A 27,389-nucleotide genomic window follows, 5' to 3' on the forward strand; every position below is an offset into this window, starting at 1 on the left:
TAAAGGTTTGAAAAGATTGTAGTAGATGTTACATGTGTTTAAGGTGCACATCTTAAGGAAAAGTAAAAGGAATTTATTTGACCAGAGATTTAAAGAAAAACTTGAAGAGTTAAGTAATTACTCTTTAGGAATATGAAGTGTTATTTTTAAAGGTATAGACCAACAGTTGTTCTTACCATATACAGCAGGAGTCATAAACTAAAATGCCCATAAGAAGCAGACAGGTAATAAAAATGAGTAAAAGTGGGCCAGTATAACTCTACTGAGTGTGGTGAGAATTGTGGCCAACTGCTTCATCTAAAATGGGCAGCCATTATTCTACTCTGCTGATTGTTGGCATGTGGGAATGTAGGCCATTGTTACCAAATCTCTTTAAAATTTGCATTTCTATGTGAAATACTTTGCTTTGTACATAATGGCAGCTAATTCAGATTTTGTAAATTGATATGAAAGCCAAATTAAAAAAAACTTTCTAGGCCATCTTTGGCCCATTGGCCACCATTTTGCAACCTCTAGTCTAAAGAGTATTGAATAAAAAAAAAAGTAACAAGAGACCTTTTGGTTGGATAAAAGAAAAACATGACAAGTAGATGAGATATTAGAATAGACTAATGAGGCAGGTTGTAGAGCCTGTCTTGTAGATCAGTTTATAATTATAGGTCATAGATGACTTATCAGCCAGCTACATAAAGGCAAGAGAGTGTTACCTTTATATTTTCTTTGTTGACTTATATTTTCCTCTGTTGAAGCTAAGAATGGTTTACCTGAAAGCATCCTCAGATTGGAGCTGCTTTGTGAGCACTGTAGAGCAGTGGTCTCCAACCTTTCTGGCCAGGGACTATGAGAATCTAATGCCTGATGATCTGAGGTGGAGCTGAGGCAGTGATGCTAGCGCTGGGGAGCAGCTGCAAATACAAATGAAGCTTCGTTTACTGGCCTGCTGCTCACCTCCTGCTGTGTGGCCTAGTTCCTGATAGGCCACAGACCAGTACTGGTCCACAGCCCAGGGATTAGGGACCCCTATTGTAGACAGTTTTGGAACAAGATTTTTAGGTCTCTTTTTTTGGATTCTGTATTAATTGTAGTCATCTAGGAATGGAATAGACACACCTTACGTACAATGGCAATTTTGTTTGTTACAGGGAACAGAAAGAACAGCTTCAGAAGATGAAAGACTTTGGGTCTGAGCCACAGATGCCTGATCACCTCCCACCCCAAGATTCAAGATTGCAAAATACATCTTCAAGACCTGGAATGTATCCGGTATGGAAAATGTGTGCTCAGAAAATGAAATGATTTCTGCTTTGTATATTTGTTTGTTCTTTGATCTTATTGTATTACAATAAGTATAAATTTCCTCTACAAAATATATACATTTTGGAAAAATAGAAAGCTAATAGTAATTGACTTTTGAAAATCTTGCTAAATATGGTCAAAAGTGTGATAGAAATGCTTTTTCCCCCAGGTTTTGATAAGTACACCAAGCACACCTGAACTATATGGCTTCATGTTCACAAAATTGTAGAATTTTTCTAATAATCCTTTTTGTTCAAATAGTCCTGTGTTCCATCTGGGCAGTGCAAGGGCTCCCCATGAGCCCTGCTCAGGTGAGCCTCTAGTCTCTCTACCTCTTTAAGCTACTAGTCCTTCAGCTAGGGAAGGGATCGAACATCATGCCCCTGTTCAGGCAGTAAAGATGGATGTTTCTGTTCAAGACTTTTAAGTTCTCCATTTGTTTTGCTTTTGTTTTGTTGTATTTTTTTTTTTTAAGCCAGTGATGAGCTTTAAAAATGTTATCATGCAAATAACTTTATTTCAACACAGTGAGAGAAAAAAACACTTGAATCATTTCATCAAATAACTCTCTTCCTTCTCATTGTTCCCTTTCATCCTGGTCTAACACAACACTTACAGTTGTTGGCAACACTGACCACCATGATGTTGAATCCCAAATCATATCTCCCAACCTATGTATGTATGCATCCATCTGCTACAGAGTTTCTCTCTGTGGGCGTGCCTCCTGTCAAGTTCAGGTCATTCAAAATGGAGCTCATTATCATCTTCCATTAAACTTGTTCTCCTCACCATCACCTAGTCACCCAAACTTGAAACCTGAAATGCAACCTGCCTCTTTCCTCTGTCCTATCCTTTTATATTCAGTCATTCAGTTGATGGATTTCACTACCTTTTAAATATTGTTCAAATATTCTAGCCTCTACTTCCTCACAACTTCAGTTCTAGCTTTCATTAGTTCTTACCTAGATTATTGCAGAAGTATCTTAATTCATCTCTCTCCATTGCATTCCCCTCTGATCTGTTCTCCGTTCTGTTGCCAGTGATTATTTTATTTTTTGAATCAAATTAGGTATAATTTACATATAATAACATACTCGTTTTCAGCCCACCTATTTTAAGCCTACAGTTTGAGTTTTGTCAAATGTATACAAAAAAGATTAAAAAATTGTGTTTGCTTTGGCAGCATATATACTAAAAATGGAACAAAAGATAAATTTCCAACACCCTGAAAAGTTCTCTCATACCCCTACGCTCTACTTTAGGCAGCATTGTTGTGACTTACAGCCGAAATGGACATTTTAAAACAAATCTCACCATGTCACGCCCTGGCTTTAAAACTTTTCAGTATTCCCCCATTGCTTTCAGGATAAAATCTAGATTCCTTTGCATGGCCTTTTATGTTCTTCCTGTGTTGGCCTGACCTCTGCTTATCCTTACTTTCTACTCCACTCGCTTACACTCCACTTTCCTTCCATATGGAGCTTCTTACCATTCTGTGAGTGTGCCAGGCTCTTCTCCATGCTTTTGCACATGCATGTAGTTCTCTAAACCTAGAGTTTCTTTTCTTTCTCTTCCTATTTCCTTCACCAACTAGGTAATTCTCATTCATCTTTTTGAACTCAGCTCTGTACCTTCTTTTCTACTTAAAAGTAAGATAGTTGCCCTCACACGTACCTCTGACATCTCATATGGCCCTAATCGTATGGTATTTTGATTGCTTTCTTGTCTGTTTTTCCTTCTAAACTTTAAAGCCCATAAAGGTAGGAATTATTATTTTTTTTTATCTTTGTATCTCTTAACAAATTGTAGAAACTCTAGATTATAGATCTCCATTTTTGTTTTATTCACTTAACAAATCATAAATATGTTTCCATACTGCTACATGCTTTATTATTTTTGATGCATACTTTATTAAAACTATTCCATTTCTGTTAGGCTTTTGTTCCTAATCTTTCACTTTTATTAATAGTATAACTTTAATGGATGTCTTTGTGTTAAATTCTTATTTTAGATAACTTCTTAAAAGTAATATTAGACGCCCAAAGTGGGATACTTCAGTTAAAGAATAAGGACAGTTTTAATGATTCTTGTAATATAGCCAATAGCTCTCTGAAATAGTTGTATAACATCTATCCTATAACCTTGCAAACATTAGCTACTTAATATTTTTGGTAAATTTAATAGTTCTAATAAAATATTTTAATACGTATTTTTGATAATTAGTGAACATGAGTATTTTTCCACATTTGTTAGTTATAGTTCTTATAAAAATTCTATTTTTGTTCTTTACCAGTTTATCTGTTTGACTCTTAAGGTTTTTCTTTCTAATTTGTATTATCCTTCATATAATACAGATAATCCTTCCTAATATAGATACTATAGGAGTATTTTGTTTCATTTTGTTTTTTACAAATGTTTATGTAGTATGAAGAAAACACTTTGTGTTTTCTTTGTAGGCATAGTCTCAAGTGTTCTTAAGATATTTAAAACATGTCTGGATAGCTGTACTCCAGACATGATAGCTTTGTCCTATATATGCATTTTCTAAACAGTTTAAAATGGCATAACCTAAAATTTACTTTTAGATGATAGCCATTTGTCTTTAACTCTAGCCTGCAGTGGCCTCTAATTAAATTATGTTTTTTTTACATTTTAGCCAAATCTATTTTGATACTCAAAGAACACAACCTATATATGAATAAGTACATAAGTTATGTGTATTGTTGGCTTTCCATGGTCTAAAATAGCCGTTGATGAAGAGCAAACAAACCAGAAACAGTGAGCTCAGAGAAATGGATAATGAGTGTTTGAATCAGGCTTGCAAAAATTAAAATGAAATTTGACAATTTGGTTTCTATACTGAGTAGATAGGCCCTATTTGCCAAGAGGTTCTACTATCTTCTTAAAATACATTTCTGTTGACATTTGTTGATTGCTTTGGAAAAAGGAATGTAAACATTGGACACAACAGTGGCACTCCTGGGGAAGATTACTGGATGTCCCATTTGGTTTCTTTGTTTTATTGTTTCCTGGTGCTCATGTTGTATGTTGATACCAGCATTACCACAAATTGCTGTTGTCAACCAGATAACTAAATAGAAATGAGGAGGCTAGCTAGAGTTTGTTTCTCCCACTGCAAATTTGCTATTTTTGCAGAGGAGGTAGGTCACCAGAGTGGGAAGATAGTTTATAGCAGAGGTTCTTAACTAAGTGATAAACACCAGATTTACTCATGTAGGGTTTGGTTTTGTTTTTCTTTTAAACTAATGCCAGTATTTCATGCACAGAAATTCAGTAGGTTTGGGGTGGGCCTGAGACATTTATATCTAAGTGGCTAGCATGCTAGTTTTTCTGGAAGAAGAAAGAGTGGTACATTGGGAGAGTGGGTTATAGTGTTGAGGCAGTTTTTTCCCTTTTTAACCACTAATTGAGGTACAGTTTATATACCATATAATTTGCCCATTTTAAGTATGTAATTCAATGATTTTTACTAAATTTACTAAGTTGTACAGCCATCACCAAATCTAGTTTTAGAACATTTTCATCACCCCAGAAAGATCCCTTGTGCCAATTTGCAGTTAATCCTCATTCCTACCCCAAATACTCAAAGCAACAACCAATCCACTTTCTGTCACTACAGATTTGCCTTTGTGAGCATTTCATTTAAATGAAATCATACAATATGTGGTCTTTAGTGTCTGGCTTCTTATACTTAGCTAATGTTTTCAAGGTTCATCCATATTGTAGCATGAGTCAGTACTTCATTTCTTTTTATTGCCAAGTAATAATCTATTGTATAGCTATACTGTGTTGTGTTTATCCATTCACTAGTTGACAGACATTTGGATTATTGAATAATCCTGCTATGAATATTTGTGTGCAAGTCTTTGGGTGGGCGTGTTTTTCTTGGATAGATACATGGGAATGGAATTGCTGAGTTTATGGTATATTTATGTTTAACTTTTTGAGAAACTGTTAAACCATTTTCCATACTGCCTGCAGCATGTTACATCCGTGTTAGTAGTCTAAGAGGGTTCTTATTTCTCTACATCCTTGTTGTCATTTGTTATTATCTGTGTTATTAATTATAGCCATTCTACTAAGTATGAAATGGTATCTCATTGTGGTTTAAATTTGCATTTCCCTAATTACTTATTATGTTGAGCATCTTTTCATATGCTTATAGGGTGTTCATATCTTCTTTGGAGAAATATCTATTCAAATCTTTTCTCATTTTTAAGTTGTCTTATTAAGTTTGTAAGAGTTTTTATATTCTGAATATAAGTCCTTTATCAGATATGTGATTTGCATATGTAGTTGACCCTTGAACAACTTGGGCATTGGGGGCACGACTCCCACCCTCCAGCCTCCACCCCTATATAGTTAAAAATTCACATATAACTTAATTTCCCCAAAATTTAAGTTGTCCTTTGGTATCTTATGGGGGGTTGGGGATGGGGTGTTCTAGGACTCCCCATGGATACCAAAATCTCCGAATCTATAGATCAATTCATATAGTCATCCACCCCACCCCCAACACACACACACACACACTTGCACCTGTGGACTCCCAACTGCGGATCAAAAACAGTACAGACATCTGTTGGGAAAAAAATTCATGTGTAAGTGGATTTACACGGTTAATACCTGAGTTGCTCAAGGGCCAGGTATATTTTCTCCTTATGGTGTATTTTAAAGCACAAAAAGTTTTCAATTTTCAGTCCAGTTTATCATATTTTTCTTTTATGGATTGAGAACCAGATTTTCATTTTCACTGATGTGCAAAAACGGTGGTATCCTCATCCACTAAGCTATTTACTCTGTTCTCCAGCCTCCAGGGTCCTATAGACCACCCCCTCCTATGGGTAAACCACCAGGTTCAATTGTAAGACCCTCTGCTCCACCAGTAAGATCATCTGTTCCTGTGACCAGGCCGCCTATCCCAATACCACCACCACCACCCCCTCCTCCTCCACCTCCACCTCCTCCTCCAGTGATAAAGCCACAAACTTCAGGTATGGAACAGGAACGCTGGGATGAAGATTCATTCTATGGCCTCTGGGATACAAATGATGAACAAGGACTGAATTCGGAATTTAAATCAGAAACTGCAACAATTTCATCTGCTCCAGTGTTACCACCCCCACCTGTTCACCCTTCCATTCCCCCTCCCGGCCCAATGCCTATGGGTATGCCACCAATGTCCAAACCACCACCAGTGCAGCAGACTGTTGATTATGGCCATGGCCGAGGTAAGTAATGGTGGCAAGTTTGTATTTGGGATTCTAAAGGAATTGTTGGCTTCAGCTTTGCATTCCTTAAGCTTCACCCTTACAATGTTTTATCCCTGATTTTGTTTACCAGATATATCCACTAATAAAGTTGAACAGATACCCTACGGAGAGAGAATAACTCTGCGCCCAGATCCACTACCTGAGAGATCAACTTTTGAGACAGGTAAGAGTCCCAAAGAGATTAGTATTTTTAAACCTTTAGGGCTTAATTATTACCCGATTGCCTTCTGGGAAGATTATCTGGGCCTCCCTTTAATATAGCTAACAGATTTGTGAGTTGAAATTAGGGCAACTGTTTATACTAGTTCTAAAGTTAAATTTGTACTTTTTTGCCTTCATTTCAGAAAAAGGGATATAGTTCTTATTTTGTACTAATTGTTTTGTAGAGCATGCAGGCCAACGCGATCGTTATGATAGAGACAGAGACCGTGAGCCTTATTTTGATCGCCAGAGTAATGTCATGGCAGATCATCGAGATTTCAAGAGAGATCGGGAGGCACATAGGGACCGCGACCGGGATCGTGGTGTTATTGACTATGACCGGGATCGATTTGACAGAGAACGCCGACCTCGAGATGATAGGTATGCTATGAAAAACATCTTTGCCAGGTGTGCAAATTACCATATACTTAAGTTCAGCAAAAGTCGATATATCTAAAGGAAGTTTAGTAAATGACATATTCTTCTCATGTGTATAACTTGGAGAGGGAAGAGCAGTTCTGGACCAATTTTCAGGAAACAGATGCTTGAATTTTGCCAGCTCGAATTCCAGAGCATTAAATGGGGGAAGGAGATAGCCAGAAAGGAAAGGAAATTTTATTGTCAATAAAGATACAATCATTACTTAATTAGTAGGCAAACAATTTATTTTTGCAACTTGTGAATTCTTTAGATGTGTATATGCAAGGAAGATCTAAATGGAAAAGCAAAGTCAAAGTATGAATGTTAACTATGTATAGTAATTACTCATAGAGAAAATTAAGCAGATAATGGTGTTGCATTATATGATAAAGACCTCCAATTATTTTTTGTTTACCATATCGCTTACTGTTAAACCTTCTAGGACTCAGTCATATCGAGATAAAAAAGACCATTCCTCGTCCAGAAGAGGGGGATTTGATCGGCCATCTTATGACCGAAAGCCTGATCGACCCGCCTACGAAGGACCATCTGTGTTTGGAGGTAGAGCCTTATTAGCTGTAAGAGTGTGGAGAATTTAAACTGGAAATGCTTTCCGTTGTAGATGTGGATTTAAACTTTCAGAGTAAAATGACCTTATAGAGATGGCAGCATTGTCATCAAAAATAGAAATGTAATTAATTAATGAAGTAAAACAAATAGCTTTTTATATTATTAAAGAAATTTTGGAAAATAGAAACAAAGTCACTTATAATCCCACTACCCACTAAATCACAACTATTATAATTTTATATATTTCCTCTCATTCTCCACATATATATTAATGAAGTTGTAAATCAAAGTATAAACACAATTTATCATTCTTGTTCCCATTGATGTTGTGCCATATATATTTTTCTATATGTAAACTTATTATATTAATGCTCTGTAATATTCTATTGAGTCAATAAAATATAAAACCCTTATTATTGGACATTTAAGTTGATTTTAGTTTTCTGCTACTCTAAATTACACTTAAACTAGAAACTCTTAGCTGTTGATAAGATCAAGCTTCCCTAAGTTTGTGACTCTTGTTCTTAAAACTGTAAAGTGGAAGTTACAGACAGACTATAAGTCATACTTGGAACTATCCAGCAAAGTATGTTATTCTTCTGTGTCCTGTTGCTTAACTTTTTTCCTAAATTTAATACAAACAAAGGTGAATTTAGTATTTTTTAAAACATCCTGTTTGCCTGACATCATACCTAAATCTTTTCATTTTCTTGACTTCAATAGATTTACATTACTTAAACTTTCTCTAATTAAGGTTAAAAGTGCCCCCAAATTATTATGAGTTATATTATCTTAGGATGTGTGGAGAGGGTTAAAAATTTTAAGTAATTATTATATAAAAAGTGATTTTTTTTCAACTGCTGGAATCCTAGGAGAACGAAGAACTTACCCAGAGGAGCGAATGCCCTTGCCAGCTCCTTCACTTAGCCACCAGCCACCTCCAGCCCCACGGGTTGAGAAGAAGCCCGAGTCTAAAAATGTGGATGATATTTTGAAACCACCTGGCCGAGAGAGCAGACCTGAGAGAGTGAGTACTATGCAGTTGACTAGTTTTCCTGCGAATCAGAAGCTGATAAGAAATCTTTTTAATATCCTGAACATTCTTCTGTAACATTCGGATTCAAAGCATCTTACCATCTCCAAATCATCATATAATCTCAATAATTACCTACCCTATAGAATCTAAGAAGTTAGAGCTTAGTTGCTTGGCAAAAAAGAAAATAATTCATAAGAGCTCAATTAATTGCATTTTGAAGAAGGGAAAAGTAGATTTAGTTTTATGGTATGTGGATCACAAAAGAGGGAGAATTAGACGCAATTAGCTTATACTTATTTTCCTAGTGACCTACAAATGTATACTTAAGTTTATCTTATATTGCAGAATAATTAGATTTCATTTCAATAAACTAATACTAGAGATTTCCATCAGATATTTTGACTTTACACACACACACACACACACACACACGCATACATATATATGTATATGTGTATGTATACACACACATACATATATATATGTATGTATATGTGTGTGTCATTTTAAAATCTATTTCATTTGTTATAAGTATAGCTAATCCAGCTTTTTTCTGTGGTTGCTGTTTGCATTGTATATCTTTTTCCATCTTTTTATTCTCAATCTGTTTGTGTCTTTGAATCTAAAGTATGTCTCCTATAGACAACATATGGTTGGACTTTTTTTTTTTTATGCAGTCTAACAATTTCTACCTTTTAATTGCATTCTTTAATTCATTCACATTTAATATAGTATTGATATAGCTTGACTAATTCCATTTTTGGATTGTTCAATTGAATAGAAACTGAATTGATTTTGCATATTGGTCTTATATCTGGAAAACTGCTGAATTCATTTATTCTAATAGATTTTTAGTAGATTCCGTAGGATTTTCTATATACAAGATAATGGTGGTTTTACTTCTTCTTTTCCGATCTAGATGCCTTTTATTTCTTTTTCTTGCCTAGTTGCCCTGGCTAGAACCTCCAGTATGGTGTTAAACAGATGTGATGAGAGTAGACATCCTTGTTGTATTCCTGATCTTAAAGAGAAAACTTTCAGTTTTTCACCATTAAGTGTGATATTAATTGTGGGTTTTCAATAGATGCCCTTTATCAGGTTGAGAAGGTTCCCTTTCATTCTGGTTTGTTGAATGTTTTCCTCATGAATGGATGTTGGATTTTGTTGAATGCTTTTTCTGTGTTGATAAGATTTTTGTTTTTTATTGTATTGCATATGATTTTATTCTGTTGTATGTGATTTTTATTTTTTATTTTCTGATATGATATATTACATTAATTGCTCTTCAGATGTTAATTTACATCCCTGGGATAAATCTACTTGGTCATGGTGTGTAATTTTTTTACATATTGCTGGATTCAGTTTGCTGAGAATTTTGTTGAGAATTTTTGCATTCGTATTCATAAGAGATATTGGTAGTTTTCTTGTGATATCTTTGTTTTGGTATCTGGTATCTGCCTGATTTGAAATACTGGCCTCATAAAATGAGTTGGGAATTGTACCTTCCTCTTCTGTTTTTTTGGAAGAATTTGTGAAGAGTTGGTATTCTTCTTTAAATATTTGTTAAAATTCAGTGATGTAGCCGTCTCCACCTGGGCCTTTCTTTGTGGGTAGTTTTTTATTACTAATTCAATCTTTTCATTTGTTATATAGGTCTATTCAAATTGTCTGTTTCTTCGTGGGTTTGCTTTAGTAGTCTCTGTCCTTCCAGGGATTTGTCCATTTCATCTAAGTTATCTAACTTATTGGCATACAGTAGTTTATCGTGTTTTGTTGTAAACCTTTTTTTATTTCTGTAAGATTGGCAGTCATATCCCCTATTTCATTTTCGATTCTAATAATTTGAGTTTTCTCTTTTTTTCTTAGTCAGTCTAGCTAAAGGTTTGTCAATTTTGTTATTCTTTTCAATGAACCAGCTTTTGGTTCCATTGATTTTCTTTATTGTTTTTCTGTTCTCTGTTTTACTTTTGCTCTAATGTTTATTATTACCTTCTTTCTGCTTGCTTTAGGTTTAGTTTGTTCTTTTTCCGGTATTGTAAGGCAGAAGGTTAGATTATCGATTTGAGATCTTTCTTTTTTGTTAGTATAGGCATTTTTTATAGCTGTAAAGTTCTTTGTAAGCACTGCTTTAGCTGCATCCCATAAGCTGTGGTATGTTGTATCTTCATTTTTATTTAACTAAAAGTATTTTCTGATTTTTCTTTTGATTTCTTCTTTGACCCATTTGTTATTTAGGAGTATGGTGTTTAATTTTTGAATTTCTCCAATTTTTTCTGACTGCTAATTTCTAATTTTATTTTATTGTGATCAGAGATATACTTTGTATTATTTCTATCCTTTCAAATTAAAGTTTGCCTCATGGCATATCATGTGGTCTATCCTAGAGAAAGATTGTTAACTATAAATTTTCACTGTAAAAAAAATCTTCCGAGTGATTATTTTTTCATTGTGTTTCAGATTGTTGTTATAATGAGAGGATTGCCTGGCAGTGGAAAGACACATGTTGCAAAACTTATTCGAGTGAGTATGGGAAAGCCAAAGAATCAGTTGCTTTTGTTAGCCCCTTGCCTTCTTAGCAAGCAGCAGGATACTGATAAATATATTTCCCATTCGATCCATTCTAGTTGACCCATGTGGTATGTGCTGTCATATAAATTTTGATATTTTTAGGTAAATATTTTTGCCTCTGCTTGATTTGAAACCACCAGAAGATTGCATATTACTTAACCAAGAGAAGGAACTTTAGTGTGAACATTTATTAATTTATTCCATAAATTCTCTTTTACTTTTTCGACTATATGATTCTTAGGATAAGGAGGTAGAATTTGGAGGACCTGCACCCAGAGTTCTAAGCCTGGATGACTATTTCATCACTGAAGTAGAAAAAGAAGAAAAAGATCCAGATTCTGGAAAGAAAGTGAAAAAGAAGGTATGGTATAATCTCAGATTACATCCTGATTCATTGATAGTAGTAAAAAGAAAACATGTTCAGAAAGAAATGTGGCTTTTTTAAAGACAAAGACTTCTCTCTTTTTCGAAGACAAACTTAGTACTCAGGTGTGAAGAAACTACTACAAAGTCATCTCTATCCAGATGCTAAGCAGGGAAGAAGTTTAACGTGAGTCTTTGCTTTTGCTAACCATATCTCTTTTGGGGGATCTTAGGTAATGGAATATGAATATGAAGCTGAGATGGAGGAGACCTATCGCACCAGCATGTTCAAAACTTTCAAAAAGACTCTGGATGATGGCTTTTTCCCCTTCATCATCCTGGATGCCATCAATGACAGAGTTCGACATTTTGATCAGTTTTGGAGTGCAGCAAAAACCAAGGGATTTGAGGTATAGACCTAAAATAATTTTAGAGTACTTTGCGTTATCATGAAAGTGCTGTATTTGTTTGAGTAATCATTATTCATTCTTTCTTAGGTGTATTTGGCTGAAATGAGTGCAGATAACCAGACTTGTGGCAAAAGAAATATTCATGGAAGAAAGCTTAAAGAAATAAATAAGGTGATTTTTGGAAATATAGAAGGTGTTCTAAATTTCATTTAGGATGTATCATCACTGTTGTGTAGAAGTTTTTGTTTATCCTCTTCACTTTCGCAATATCTTTTCTGTCCGCTTTAGTAAATGTTTCTCTTCCTTTGTATCTAAGTGAAAGAGGTGGCCTAGCTCTTCCTGGAGCTAGCCTGTTAGACTTCACAGTATTAGTTAACTTGTCTTGGATGCTCAATTGGTCTTTGAGTAGTTTCCAGAGATAGCTTGACCTCCTGAATCTCTCAATAGATGGCTGATCACTGGGAAGCTGCACCTCGTCACATGATGCGTCTGGACATTCGTTCTTTGCTTCAAGATGCTGCTATTGAAGAGGTGAGTGTCTTTTGCTCAGAGGCAGTGCAAAAGTGACCTTTTTTCACCTTTTTTACTTTGAAAAGTTTTTTAACTATGGAAAAGTTGAATGAATAGTATAAGAAAACCTGTACAAATTTTATCGAGATTTGCCAATTAATATTTGCCACATTTTTCTCTATACAATTTCCTCTCACTCCTCCTTTTCTTCCTCCTCCTCCTCATTATTATTACTACTATTATCACTATTTTTGTGGAACCATTTGAAAGTTAAGTTGCACCCCTAAATATTTCAATGGTATCCCAAGAACAAGAGCATTCTCTTACAAAACTAGAAGTCTCGATGATCAAATTCAGGACATTTAACATGGATAAAATGCTATATTAAGTAATGTAAATTTCCTGAATTATCTCATATACAGTCCATATTAAGATTTCACCAGTTATTCCCATAATGGTGCTTAATAGCAATTTTTAAAAATCCAGGATCCAGTCCTTTAATATAAAAAAGAGTTTTTCAGCCCTGTCATTGTCATGAGAGACACAGAATTTTTGAAGAGTAAAGCTGGTTGTTTTGTAGAACACCCCTCAGTTTGGGTTTGTCTAATGTTTCCACGTGATTAGTTTTAGGTTAAACATCAGCAAGAATACTAAATAAGTGATGTGTCCTCAGTGCATCATATCAGGAGCCAAATTATGTCAATTTATTTTATTATTGGTGATTTTAAATGTTGATGACTTGGTTCAGATGGAATCCATCAAATTTTTCTACCTTTTTCTCTTTGTCATAAGTAATCTGTAGGGGAATACTTTGAAACTGTTAATTTCTGTTCCCCAACAAATTTTTATTCATAGATAATTCTTGCCTAAATTATTAATTTGGTGGAAGTAAATCTTTATCAAAAAGGAGAGTTTTCTCTTTTAATCAGTTGTGTACATCTGTTTTATTCGATCTCCTATGAATGAGAATTGTCTATATTCAGTATTGTCATTGTATTTTTATGTGTTTTTACCTCCTGTGCCACTCCTCTACCCATTTTCTTTTGGCTTCTGTTCAAGCATTCTCCAGAGACCCTCACCAAAGATTTCCATGACAGTAGACAATTCTCACTTCTCTTGGGGCTTAATTTTATAGCCACATATGACAAATTGACCACCACCTTGAAAACATTTTTCTCTTGGCTTCTTTGAGTCCACTTCCCCTGGTTTTCTTCTGGCCTCTCTGGTCATTTCTTTTCTGTCTCCTTTGCCGACTTTTCCTGCTACCCAGTCCTTAAATGTTGGAGTTCTTTAGGGCTCTGTTTTTATTTTACACATTCTATATAGGTAATCAATCTTTCTGGTAGTTCAGATTGCCACTTATGTGCCCTTAATATTAAATTGTAAAGACTGGAATATATTTTATCAATATCTTAATAACAGCCATATCTGAGTGGAAGTGAGTCTATCATTTTCCAAATTCTCTACCCAAAAAGATTTATTACCCTGGTACATCTCAAACTCAACCTACCCAATATGTAATTCATCTAAACCTGTTCCTCTTCTAGTATTCTCTATTTTAATAAACAGACCTACCAATCACTTTCGTGCTGAAACTATGACTTTATGTTATCCTTGACTCTTTATTCTCCATTATACCAATACTCAACCAACCCTGTTGCTCCACTGGGAAGTCTATAAGTTTTTTCACTTTTACCTTATAAATACCTTTCTAATCCATCTGCTCTGTTTGCACTGCTACCATTCTGGACCAAGCTACTATCGCTGTACTTTTCACTATATCCTTTCTTACATTTTGAAATTTGAATCATATGTTTTACTTAATTGGAAACTTGCTAAAGATTTTAAAAAGAAATCCTAGCAATTCATAGGCATGCAAAACAGATAACCATCAACTTAGGACAGATCATTATACTTCATAGGAAATTATAAAGATAGATATCCCAGGAAAATGAAAGGCAGGAATATTATTCTGTCTATTATCAGTTCTGTTTCAAAGTTTAGGGTATTAAAAATTACTTAGTATGTAACAATGAGTCTGTGCTGTCTTGCTTTGGGCTACCATGGTCATTTCAGATCTCAATGAGGGATTCAACATTCTCCTAAATGTTAAATCAATCTTTTTTTTTTTCTTTTTTTGTGGTTATTGGGGTGGTGTAGGTAGAGATGGAAGATTTTGATGCAAATATCGAAGAACAGAAGGAAGAAAAGAAAGATGCAGAAGAAGAGGAAAACGAACTGGTAGGAGACAGACCAACCACTTTGAACAAAGTGTCTCTTTATTAAAGTTCTTAGGGGTTTAAATTCAGATCTGTGGTCAGGTTTATTACGGTTGATATGCACCTTAATGGTAAAAGTTTCCGTAATTATCTTAAAGGAGACTTTTGGACACTTTTTATTTTTCCCCTGACCAAAAGAACCCTCTACTGTGTTATAAGAAAATTTTGAGAATGCTAAGCAACTTACCCTTGTACTCACTCATCTATTTGTGGATGACTTTAGGGGGGAGTCTACTTTTTAAGAAAATCAATTACATATGAAAGAGCATTCTTACATTCCAACAGGTTTGTGGCACAGCCTACCCAACATGTGCATAATTGTCTCTTTGCTACAAGATTTCAAAATTGAGTTTCTGTCAATTGAGGCAGAAGAACTTATTGAATGAGGAGGCGGAGGGTTGCCACAGACTGCTGGATTTGTTCTTCTGCATTTTATTCTTTTAAGTGATGGGGAAAATGATTCGATGTGTAGACAGTGCATTTTGCTTAAGCTGATTAGAGGCTTATGTAGTGTGGGTTCAAAGTTGCCCTGTACCTACTCTAAATACTTTCGATCACACCTCTTAGAGATGTTTGCCTTCTCCCGTCATTCATGAATATGTGACTTATATTTATGTTGCTTTTCAGTGTTTGCTAAATGAGGTTCAAAAGTTAACAATTCCTGGGAATAGTGTTGCTTTTTAAATTCAAAATATTATTTGGTTTATTTAATATTTCAGCCTTTGCTAAAGCTGCTTCTCATATTTTGAAAATGTACAGATGGAGAACCCTGATTCTTACCCCCACTAGAGAATACAGACTCTTTAAGGAGTGGTCCTATTAAACCCATGTGTGATATAGAGGACTGTGGATAGAAACTGTGTTTATACAGAGATGGTGTTATCCTCTACATTCCTAGATTTCCTATGTGGATTAAAAAATAAGCTTGAAAGTTAATGGCATTTGAGTCTCAGTATGGTTTTTTTTTCATTACACAAAGTATTTTTCTTAATTAGGTTGTATTTTGACATATGTGATGTAAGATGTAGGCAGTAAATTCACTTAAAGGTCCACGCTGTTCTGATGTGGCTACTTGCAGCGTGTGTACAGAAAGTGACCATGTGAGAAGTCTATAATGTTAGGTCTTTGAAGATCCGTCTTCTTTTGTTGAGATTTCAATTCAGGATTTGGTTCATAATATCTGACTTGCTTAGGTAGAGATCAAAACTTAGAACTCTTAATTGAATGTACTATTATTTTTAAAAGTAAAACACACCGTAATACTATATTTTTACATCAGAAACATGGCAAGGAAGCCTTAGAACTCTACCCTGCTGGACTATCTCTTGTATTTCCAAGTGGCTTAACATTTTAAGCAGTGAGAAGATGATGTAGTTTTAAGTAACAACAGAGTGTTTCCAGCAAGAGGATGTTAATATACTCATTTTGCTTATATTTGTTTTAAAACTTCTCTTAACCCATTCAAAAATACAAAATCCAGATCTTCTACTATTGGGTTCTATTCCAAGAGTAAAAGATTCTTGGAGAATTTTAACCAAAGGGTTAAGAGCAAGTCTCGTGTCATTCAGACCATTTTAATGCAATTCTCAGTAAACTTTGCATTTTCTACTCTGTGCTGATTAGTACAGCTGGGTGAAAGTCAAACTTCTTGGTTAAGAGAATACTTTTTGGGGATCATCGATTTTATATTTTGCCTTCATTAGTGCTTCAGTGAACCTAGTAGCTACGTCTCAGAATTTATAATTATTCTAGTGATGCTTAAGGTTTTCAGATGATTTTTGAGGTATAACTTGTACAAATTTCATCGATACTTAACTTTTAGCACCATCACTTCAACATAGCTTTGTCTTGGTTTGTTCTCAAAATCTATTTGAAAAAAATGGTATAACTTATAACTTAAAATACTACCTAATGAGGTGAAATTGAATTATTAGTCTGGCTTAAAAACTAGAAACGTGTAAGACCTGTAGGTTTCCAGGAAGAATGATGATGCTCTAGTAAACCTACACAGAAGCTATTGTCATGAAATGTTCAACATACTTTCCAACTTACCTGTGTGTCAGTATATTCTATGAACTTGAACATTCCCAATAGTAGAGGGATACATTGATACTTAAAAGAAGATGCTGACATCTTTGAAGAACCTGTTCTACATAATAAGTTCTAGTATTAAAGTTCCTTATGTTAGGGTCTAAATAGAGACTAGAATCCAGATGAAGAGGGGAAGCATCGTAAATTAACATGGAAAAAACATATACTTGCCAGGTGAATAAACTGAAAGGATTACTATGTAGTTAAATAAGTACATTGGGAAATTTGGAAAGCTTACAGGACTTTGAAATAAACTACCCAGTTATTTTATTACATAAGATATAAATTGCCTGTGGAGATTTCTGGTTTTTCATGTAATAGGAAAATGTAATTTTAAAAGATATCAGAAATAATAATCAGTTTCCAACTAATGGAAAAGAAATGTTCTGAAATTGATTCATTAAAATTAGTCTTTATAAGATCTAACTGGTAAATGAATTGAGTCATTTTAAAATGAAGTTGAACTTCATAGTTGTGTTCAGTGATACCAAGTTTTCTCCTTTCTTTTGAATATTTACAATTACGCTGCACTATAAAGTAACTTTCGAAAAACACTCTTTGGACCTCATGGCTACTATCACTTGAGAATAGCAGTTGAATTAGAAAGTAACCTAGTATTATAAATCCTCTGCTATCTGAATAATATTAATGTTAGCACAGTAACCACCATACATTCTTACCATATTTACTATACAGCTGTTGTTCAGACTACAGTTGTGTGTCTTGAACTGTAGCTGCCTCCAAGCGCCTTCATGATACTATACTGAAGTGACAACTCTGAAATCTGGGCAGTGAAGTTTGGTGAATTTGGTAATTCAGTTTCTTCAAAGATAATGAGACTATGTTTTCCCTAAAGATATATTTATAGCTAGCGAGTGGAAACTGAATCCATTCCCAGTTTTAATGCTTTTCCAATTCAAAAGTGATATGCATGTATGTGTCTTTTTCTAACCCTTCGAGCTTCTCTCTGTGTACGATTTAGGGTTACATTCCGAAAAGCAAATGGGAGATGGACACATCTGAGGCAAAGCTAGGTGGGTATTTCCTTTTTCCTGTTTTTATATGTGATACCTGATGGTAAATGGTCATAGATCTTTCTGCTGTAAGAAGAACAAATTTCCCACAATTTCAGCTTAAATCAAGATTTTTGGCCTACCTTATTTACATTCTCAGTCTATTTTGCTAGCTTTCAGGTTAACTAGTTATATCTTGTGACAGAGTGAAAGGAGAGTATTTTTAAAAACTACCTTCAGTACCACTTAAAGTTTTTAGAGTAAGCAGAAATATGTGATAGATTTAGTAATAAAATACCATCACTTCTGAAATCCATTCTTTGATATTAATCAGAAATGTTGGTGCCGATGAGATTTCTGCTTTTCTAAAAGAATATTTAACTGCAGTTCAAAGTAGAACCATATTGTGAATATTTTGGGTAGTAATAGTCATCATAATAATAAATATTGAAACTTAAAAATTAATTAAAAGGCAGTTATTTTCCTCGTAAAATAAATTAGAGTTTCTACATAGGAGGTGGTAGTTATATAATTAAGATTTTTGAGGAGCCTGCTTTATAAGATTCCATTTATTTTTCCTTCACCTTGCCCTTAGTGCCACATTATAAGATAAACTGGTTAAAATGATTATGTAAATAAAAATTTGGAGTTGCTTACTGTGAGGTTCTCTATCAAGCAGAAAATCATACATGTCCAATGGATTTTCCTCTAATATTTTATGGTAATACTGCACAACATTTTTTCAGTTTCTTTGTTTTTCCCTCACTTAAAGCCATTTAATATGTGGGTTTAGATGTATTAATAAATCTAGGGAAATACGATAAGGACTTTTTGAGAAGATTGACCTTCCCAATGTATGAAGTATGGCTGTCAGTCTCTGCATTTCTCTTTCTGGTACTATGCTGTATTATTTCAGAACCGAAGTACACATCTAAGTGTCTTAAATTTATAGAATAAATTTGAGTCATTAGCTGCTTTACTGTTTGGGACACACTGTGTTTCTGACATCAGAGGTGTGAATTTTATACATAGTCACATAGGCTGTGCCTTTTATTTTCCCCAGCTGATCGTGTTGGCAATTGATATTGACTGGGTCCTATGTTAAAAGATAGTTCCATAGACTGTAGTATACTATATTATTGGGACAAGTGCTTTGTTGTAAAGTCTAGAATTTTTTTCTAATGTGTGTCATGTGAAAATTAAATGTTACTGACATATTTTTCTACTAGTCTTCCCTCTGTGGGAAATCTTAATAACCAATTATCTCCTTCCTTAAACTTTTAAAGCCTTTATAAGTACTTAAATGCAATTAAGTATATAGGAAAATAATAATCACAACGTATTTTTAATAGTAATGCTTTAGGTCTGCTTGTTTTGACATTAGATTAAGAATGTTTGAAGTTTTGTACTTTTAAGATAACCTGAAAGATCATGTCCTCTTCTAATTCTCTGAATAATGATTATCTTTTGGGGCAAAGAGAGATGGATTATAAAGAGACAAAGGGACTGTAAAAGTGATAAATATTTTAGCTAAACATATAACCACAGGCCTTATATAATATATGATTTAGGATAATGCTTTTTTAAACTTGAGCCAGTCTATTTTCTATTTTTCTTCCTAATTTTTAAAGAGAAAGGGAAGTGGAATTTAGTTATGATTGTTCAAGAAAATATGCTATTAATCTTGGTATTGGTTTCTGGGAAAAATTCTGGCCTCTCTACCATTTGCTTCTCAGAAAATGCATTTTAGAATTCCATCCATTTTAAAGACAGAATGTTACACAATGAATTCCAGAAATGGGTTTGTTAAGTAAACCATTTCAATGAAAGGCACTAAGGATCTAGTAATGAATCTAGAAAATAAATTCTAACATGTTTGCAATTGGACCTTTGTTTATTTTTAATGAATGACACTGACGTTTTGTATAATGACTTGCATCTTGCACCACTTTGTTATCTTGAGAGCTAATTCACCTGTGGAGAAGAGCAAACTGAGTGTGAGCATTATTAAAAGTGCTTGCTTCTTTGAGATTGGTCCATGGAGCCAACTGAGAAGAGAATTCTTCTCTAAAATAGGATCATCATCTGAGAATTAGCTTATTTATGCCTTCCTTATTATAACAAATTCAGCAGATTTGATTACCAGCTACATTTTATTTTTCTGGGTTCTTTACCACCACTAAGTTACTCTTGGTAACATGGTTATGCTGGATAGAAACATTAAGCCTTAGCAGTGGCATACATTGAGCCAGAAGAGCTGAATCTGTTACTGAGGAATTTGGGTTCACAAATGAGTCTGCCAATGAGAAAATACTCACTTACCTATAATCTTTCAAGGAGCGAGTTAAATCTCATTGCAGATTCTTAATCTGTGTTCATTAAGTACAGTATACAATTCAGCCTATATTTGAGTGTTAAATCAGAAGTGCAGCAGTTTACAAAATATTCACAACTGGCCTGAGCTACATCTTTCATGGGTGTCATGGAGTTTTTGAAGACTTCTGCCTGTGACCCCCCCTTCAGTCACATCTGACTGACTCCTCCCCAGCTGGGATCCAAGCACCCTAATACAGGGGTGGGTGTTATATGCTGCATCAGATGCTGAGATTCAGCATTGAAACTACTTATGACATGATTCAGGTTTCTCCATATCAAGTCCTTTTGTTTCTCATCTCTATCATTTGTCTCTGCTTATGAGTTATTGTATATTGGCCTTCTACATGTCAGGAAGTTTCATCTCTTCACAGTTGAAATGCAGTTATTGCTTACATGAGCACATAACCCTTGTATATTCACTAGGAACAAATTTTCAGAAACACCATTTATCTTTAGAAAATATATAAATGAATCTAAAAAAAATTTTCTGTTGTGATATAATAATATCTACTGTTCTGAAGATCTGTTGACTGTCCAAATTGGGTGTTTAAACCTTCATCTTCATCTTAAAACTTCATCTTTGAAACTCAGACTTCTGAAAACCATTAGTATGAGTGTATTGGACACCACTCTTCTTCTGTAACTAACACCCCTGGTTCCTCTTCCTTCACCTTATGCCATACATCTGTGTGTTTGGGTTTCCAGGATGCCATGTGGAAGAGGTATGAACTTTCTTCAGCCCCAGGAAGGAAACTAAGCATGCGTGCACAATAAAGTTTCAAATTAAACATTGTAAACAGGGGTGTTCAGACTAGAAATACATGCTCTTCTGAACTTCCGTGTTGCAAATATGGGACGCCTGGTCTGTAATTCCTGTCATATACCCAATGTATGAGGAAAAGTTCTTGCAGTTTTCACACTGTCCTTCTGCATTGCTGCCTGGCCATCCTCTATTCTTGGAATTGAAATATGAAAAAGTTTTTGAAGTGTGTTAATGTCAAAGTTGATCTTAATAGTTGGGAAATCCTCTGAAGTTTATTTAATAAGTGTATTGGACCTTCCTACTCTTCAATAATACTGTACACTGTCGAACTGAGAACAGTTTTATTGTTTATGGGACTTCGTTGGTTTACTAATACTACATCCTATGTCCCTGTACAGTCAAGGGCGTCTCTTCTTTAAGATCTGTATAATATGGCCTGTCATATACATGTAGATAGAGGCATTTGGTACAGCATGTGATTTACAGAGGAGATCAGGAAACTGTTTCTGTTGAACTCATCCTTGTTAAAATTTTTCCAAAGTGATATGATAAAAATTCCTTGAGTTTTGTAAAGTATTGTAGTTTGCCTTGCTGATTTTTTCAATAATACCACTTTTGTGGGGGAGGGGTTTAGGAAATAAAAGCTTTGCCAAGTATGCAAAATCTTACTGGTTTTTGTAGCCTGTATGGTATGGTACAATTAATTAGTTGTGTGTGAAACTTTTGCATTTGAAACATAAACTCACCCTCTCTCCTCCCACTGCTTCCATTGTACTTTTCATAGTAAGTTCTCTCTAACTTGGTATCTCAAAGATTTCTATTATATATACTCTGCACCCTTTATGGAGTTCAATGAAATGTGGTTATTGTTTTTCTGAAGTTTTCAGGGTTTTCCTTTATTGACTTGCTTAATAATAGTGCGTTCGTATAACTACAGATGATTCAAAAGTGTGGTGCTTCCATGTAACTAAAAATATCTATCATAATATTTCACATGTAGAATTCAAAATCAGTATTAACAACTAATAAAAAAAAGACCACACATTTTCATTTCGTGTTCTTCTTGAAGACACCTAAACTCATATCTCATAATTTCTGAATCAACAATCCCTGTTCATTTCATTGATTACACTGTGGGGCCCTTGGAAAGTTTAGCCCTCTCAGATTGAGGATTCAGAAAGAAAATTCAAATCTGATCACCTTGGCTGACTAGCCCTTAGCCTTAGAATGGTCAACATCACATCATAGTATAACAAAGAAAGTGGCGATTTGTATAATCACCTTACTCATAAACATTAAGTCATGGTGAATCTTCTCACGGAAGTCTAAATCCCAAGAAACTGTTAATCTAAAACCCTTTAAAACATTAGTTTGGCTCATTAAGTTTTTTGTGCTACCTGCTTTTCATATAACACAGTATCACATGTGATTGCAGATCAAGTGGGTGCTGTTAATATTGTGTTAAAGAAAGAAAGTGATGGAAGAAATTAATTTTAGAAAAACCCAACTCTGCATTTTCCTTCAGAACATGAGAGCAGAAATGTTGTGATTTGGGGGGTGGAGGACAAGGAGACCGGGAGAGAAGTGCCTTTTCTTACTCTGCCTGTATTTGTTACTTAAACCAACATCATAATGGCTGCCAGTATGAACACCAAATAAACAATGGAAATTGCACAGAACTTGATGTATCTCAGCCAAGAAGATAGTTTGGATCTGCAAGTGATGCTGCTCTCAAAAATGTGGATGTGCCCTCTGACAGTGTTCCAGCCTTCTTTCCCTTGTTTGTGTGTTGTGTGTAAACTCACACTCTTCCTTAATGCTGCGGCTCTGTGTTTGTCCCTCAGACAAGTTGGATGGCTTGAGAACTGGTACTAAAAGGAAACGTGACTGGGAGGCAATTGCCAGCAGAATGGAAGATTATCTTCAGCTCCCTGATGATTATGATACTCGTGCTTCTGAGCCTGGGAAGAAGAGGGTAAGAGACTTTTGTCAATAACTGCCAAAAGATGAAGGGTCTATTTAGGCATCTGGTTTTAGAAAGTTATAGACAGTCATGCGAATGCTATTTTTCGAGCAATTTAGTTTATATTATATCATATTACACATCAGAAAAATGAGTCAAACCTCACAAATTATCAGATCAAAATGTACAAATAACTTAAAAATGGAGAACAGCCTCACATGGCTAGTATGTAGTTTGAAGTAGTTTGAAGTAGTTTGAAGTAGCCGCTTGTGCCATTCTGTCATGGGGCAAAAGAGCCAGGTGCAGAGTAGAATGTTAAAGGGAATCTGTGGGACTTCTTCATGAATTAATGTAGAGGGTCCAGGAGTGGATAGAATCTTCAGGGTTCTGGCCATAAGCACTCTATGTATTTGGTGAGTTAGGGAAAACTGGGGAGTCGTAGATTTGAGAGTGATAAAGTTTAGTGAGGGATCAAATAAGTCAGAAATGATACTAGGACTCAGGACTCAAATTTAGAAGTTCAGATAAAAGTAAATGTTTCAAGAAGTAAAGAATTGTCCATTGTTAAATGATACAGAGAAGACAAGTAAATTGGGAGCAGAGAAGTAGCTATTGGATTTGGCAACACGAAGATCATTGATGACTGATCAACAATCAGTCAAGTTTTCTTAGAGAGTTGGACAGAAGCCAGTTTGGAGCTGATTGAAAGAGAAATGAGAAATGAAGAAGTATAGACAGCAAATGTAGACAACTTTTTGAAGAAGTTTTGCTATGAAAGGAAACAGAGAAATTAAGTTGGATAGGTCATATTCTGTAAAAGTATAGTATATATTCTATACTTTTGTTCTAAAACCAAATAAAGCAAAAGGGACCATATTATATATGATCTGCATAAGCCTTTCCAGCTCATCTGTCTTGAGGTTTCTATATAACTATATACAGATCTACTTAAATGGCTTCCTAGCGTGCCATTGTTTGTACAATTAGTTATTTATCCAGTCCCTTATTGGTGGATAATTACACTGTTTTCATTTTATTGCTAATATCACTACTGTGGTGAAAGTCATGGTGTATATGTTTTGGCATCTTTTGAAAGTGATATATATCCCTAAGGTGGATTTTTAGCACTAAAGCTGCAAGCTCATAGAATATGATTTATCATTTCTGACAGATATTGTGAGATTGCTTTCCAGAAAGGTTACATCTATTTATACACCCACATGTAAGTAAATGCCTATTTTTCCACACTTGCCCCCACAGTGCTGTTATCAGGCTTTTTTTTTAACTTTTGACAATCTGATGGGTGAAAAAAAGTTATCTCATTTTGTATTTCTTTGATTAAGGTTGAGGTTGTGTATCATTTATCTTTATTACATCATTGCTTTTTTATGAATTTCCTCAGTACTTTACTAGAAAAAGAATAAGAGAATAAAAATGCCAGTAAACTTTGTTACAGTGGATACCATTACAGAGAACTCCAGGTTTCAAAGGTCTTTCAAATATTTCACAGTCCCTGGGCCTACCTTTGTGTGGCTTGCAGGGATGGGAAAGGGAGATCTGATAAGTGGCCTTTTTTATGTGCCCAGCTCCACCCAAGGACTACTTGTACTGATACCTCCATTCCGGTGTTAAGGTTCAGGCAGCAGTAGAAAAGCTTTTCCTTAGGAATAATATTTTGGTGTAGTTCTAGTAATAATGAATACTCTCAAATGAGAAATATTTTGCTCTAGTTTATTTTTAGTTAAGTAACTGTCACCTTCAATAAGGAGTATGTGATCCCATGTAATTTACTTGGTAAATTGGATGAGCAAGGACATTTGAGCTGTGCACATCCTAGTTCTTTAAAGTGGCTCTACTTTAACTCTCCTCCCTTGCCTCTCACCCTCATTTCAAATAGTTTTTAACTCCCAAACCACTCACCAAAATCAACATCTGAGCACCAGGAGATGCTACAGGTGGCAAGGAATGCAGAATTCATTGCCCATTCCTTTCCTGGGCTCTCTTGATTTCTATAACTCACCTTTTTACAAATACCAGGTGGGTTTGTGGGATTAACTTCCACTATAAAAAAAGGTCATTCTTAGAGTTAATCCAATTAGAATTTTACTAAAATGGTTAGGTTTTAAAATATAATTTATTTATTTTTTTTTAAGTTTCACTTGCTTAGTGGGCTCTAAAATGGTAGCTCAAATGGACTTTTTTGTGTTTCTTTGATGACTATGGAAGGTAAATATTTTCCTTTTTTTATTTGCTGAACTCAGTTATTTTTAGAAATATTTTTAGTGACAGTGGACAAAATATACGTATCTCAGACCTTTCAGTGTTAGTCAGAATTTTTCTATACTATAACATTTCTTTTTACAGTTTTAAATAAATGGCCAAAAAAAAATGAGATTGCAAATCTCAATAACAGAACCTCTAGAAAGATAAAGAGCGACACTGTCATTTACAGAGCCATTTCTGGCTAAAATTTGTTATTCTGTAGGCACTGCCCAAGTGGTGCCGCAGGAGGGTTAGGGGCCAGATTCAGGGGGACCTGTGTGCTTGGATTTTATTCTATAGATAGGGGAAGAATTTAAAGCAGATGAGAGTCACAACTGTATATTTTAGAGCGATCACTCTGGCAGAATGGATTGGAAGAAGTGCGAATACAGATAGGAAGAGGTTAGTGTTTTTCTAAGCACTGAACTAAAAAAGAGGTCACTGAACTAAAAAAGAATGACAGAAGAGATGGAGTGGACAGAGCCAAGCTGAGAGGTGAACTGTTTGGGAGCCGGAGTGGTTAATACTTTGTGGTTGACTGGAGAGTTTTCTTTCTGTAACTTAAGTTTTCTTTCTATACCTTTCTCCCAGTTAATTTTTAATGTTTTAAACTCCTAGTTTCATATTAGATATTCTACCCCTTAGACTGTCCAGAGAGAGAAGAGGCCCTATGCATATTTATGTTCCCTAAAGCCCAGCCTAATACTTTGTTCTTTTTAGGTGAGATGGGCAGACCTGGAAGAAAAGAAGGATGCAGATAGGAAAAGGGCCATAGGTTTTGTGGTCGGACAGACTGATTGGGAGAAGATCACAGATGAAAGTGGTCACCTGGCTGAAAAAGCCCTCAATCGAACCAAATATATATGAGACTTAGTTTTTGAACGGAGTCATTGTTCCTCTAAGGTAAGGGTACATAGTCATATTAATAACCTGCTGTGTGGTTGTTTTGAAAGGTTTGAGATAAAGAAGACAGCATGCTTTGTTAAAAATGCTTCGCTTTCTGTATATTTTCTGGTTCTAAAAGAGTAAGTGTATGCCAGTTGTCAATATTTACAATACAGAGTATTGGAAAAGGAAGCAATTTTCTGCATCCTGACTCACTTTAAAAAATATAAGACTTGAGAAAAGCGTGGATTCTGTAGATTTTGCAAAGGAGTGGAGTGATGAGATAGATACTAAGGTCTGCCTGTTTTTTCCTGGTGTGACAGCCTTTTCTTTTCTTTCCAGGTGGTTCGCTTTGAGGTGATCTGAAGCCAAGGCCTCATGGAACTTCGTTGTGTGTCACCTTGCTTCCACGTTTCAGTTTTTGTTTTATTTCTACTGCTTTAGTTTTTTAAAGTTCTCCAGTGTCCCCCAAGAGGTATTAGAATCTTGCTGTACCTAAGCAAGACCTTAATTTTTTTTAAAACTATTTTGGGGAGGGAGGGGGTAATAGCTTAACTGCTGAAGCCAGGTGGGGATCTGCTGGAGGATTCCAACAAAATATTTTCTCCACTGTACAATGTCACGGACTATCTCTATCATTATTGCTTTGTGGCTGTTTTTGTTTTTTACTGTATGTAACTGGTAGCTGATTGTACTAGGATTAAAAACAATAAACTTTCACGATAAAGCCGATGAGATTCATGGGCTATACAGCATGGGCCCCTTTCTCTTTTCTTAATTTTATTTTTATTGTTTTTTTAATATGGTGTGTTCTAATTACATGCTAGCCGTATATCCCCAAACATCTTTCCCATTGAATATTATGTAGCTCAATGATTTCATAACATATGTTGTAACACAAGGCTCAGTGATGTTCAAAACACTCATCTTTATTTTATTACTGATTTCTTTCTCTGTTTTTGTATCTTAAAGACTAGTAGAGACAATTTCAAATATTCATCACTTCCCTGGAGCACATCTGTTCTGTAACATGATGTTTTTGTGTTTTATTTTCTTGATCTCCCCTCTTTTCTTCTCTCTCTTTTTCCC

The 27,389-nt window shown here is 35.0% G+C and overlaps 1 protein-coding gene across 1 annotated transcript in view; it reads left to right on the forward strand.

Annotated features, from left to right (window-relative positions):
* Window positions 1-27,055, forward strand: part of YLPM1 (YLP motif containing 1) — a 57,368-nt gene extending 30,313 nt beyond the window's left edge. The window contains 16 exon segments of the mRNA XM_039883810.1: window positions 1,143-1,263; window positions 6,128-6,548; window positions 6,661-6,753; window positions 6,977-7,172; window positions 7,654-7,772; window positions 8,654-8,808; window positions 11,275-11,337; window positions 11,627-11,746; window positions 11,982-12,158; window positions 12,246-12,329; window positions 12,606-12,689; window positions 14,829-14,909; window positions 18,021-18,072; window positions 23,035-23,165; window positions 26,136-26,318; window positions 26,643-27,055. Of these exon segments, the coding sequence (XP_039739744.1) occupies window positions 1,143-1,263; window positions 6,128-6,548; window positions 6,661-6,753; window positions 6,977-7,172; window positions 7,654-7,772; window positions 8,654-8,808; window positions 11,275-11,337; window positions 11,627-11,746; window positions 11,982-12,158; window positions 12,246-12,329; window positions 12,606-12,689; window positions 14,829-14,909; window positions 18,021-18,072; window positions 23,035-23,165; window positions 26,136-26,282 (2,044 nt within the window). The 3' untranslated portion in view covers window positions 26,283-26,318; window positions 26,643-27,055.
* The last annotated feature ends 334 nt before the right edge of the window (window positions 27,056-27,389 follow it).

The sequence above is a fragment of the Pteropus medius genome, unplaced genomic scaffold (assembly GCF_902729225.1).
Source record: "Pteropus medius unplaced genomic scaffold, Ma_sr-lr_union100, whole genome shotgun sequence".
Lineage (NCBI taxonomy): Eukaryota > Metazoa > Chordata > Mammalia > Chiroptera > Pteropodidae > Pteropus > Pteropus medius.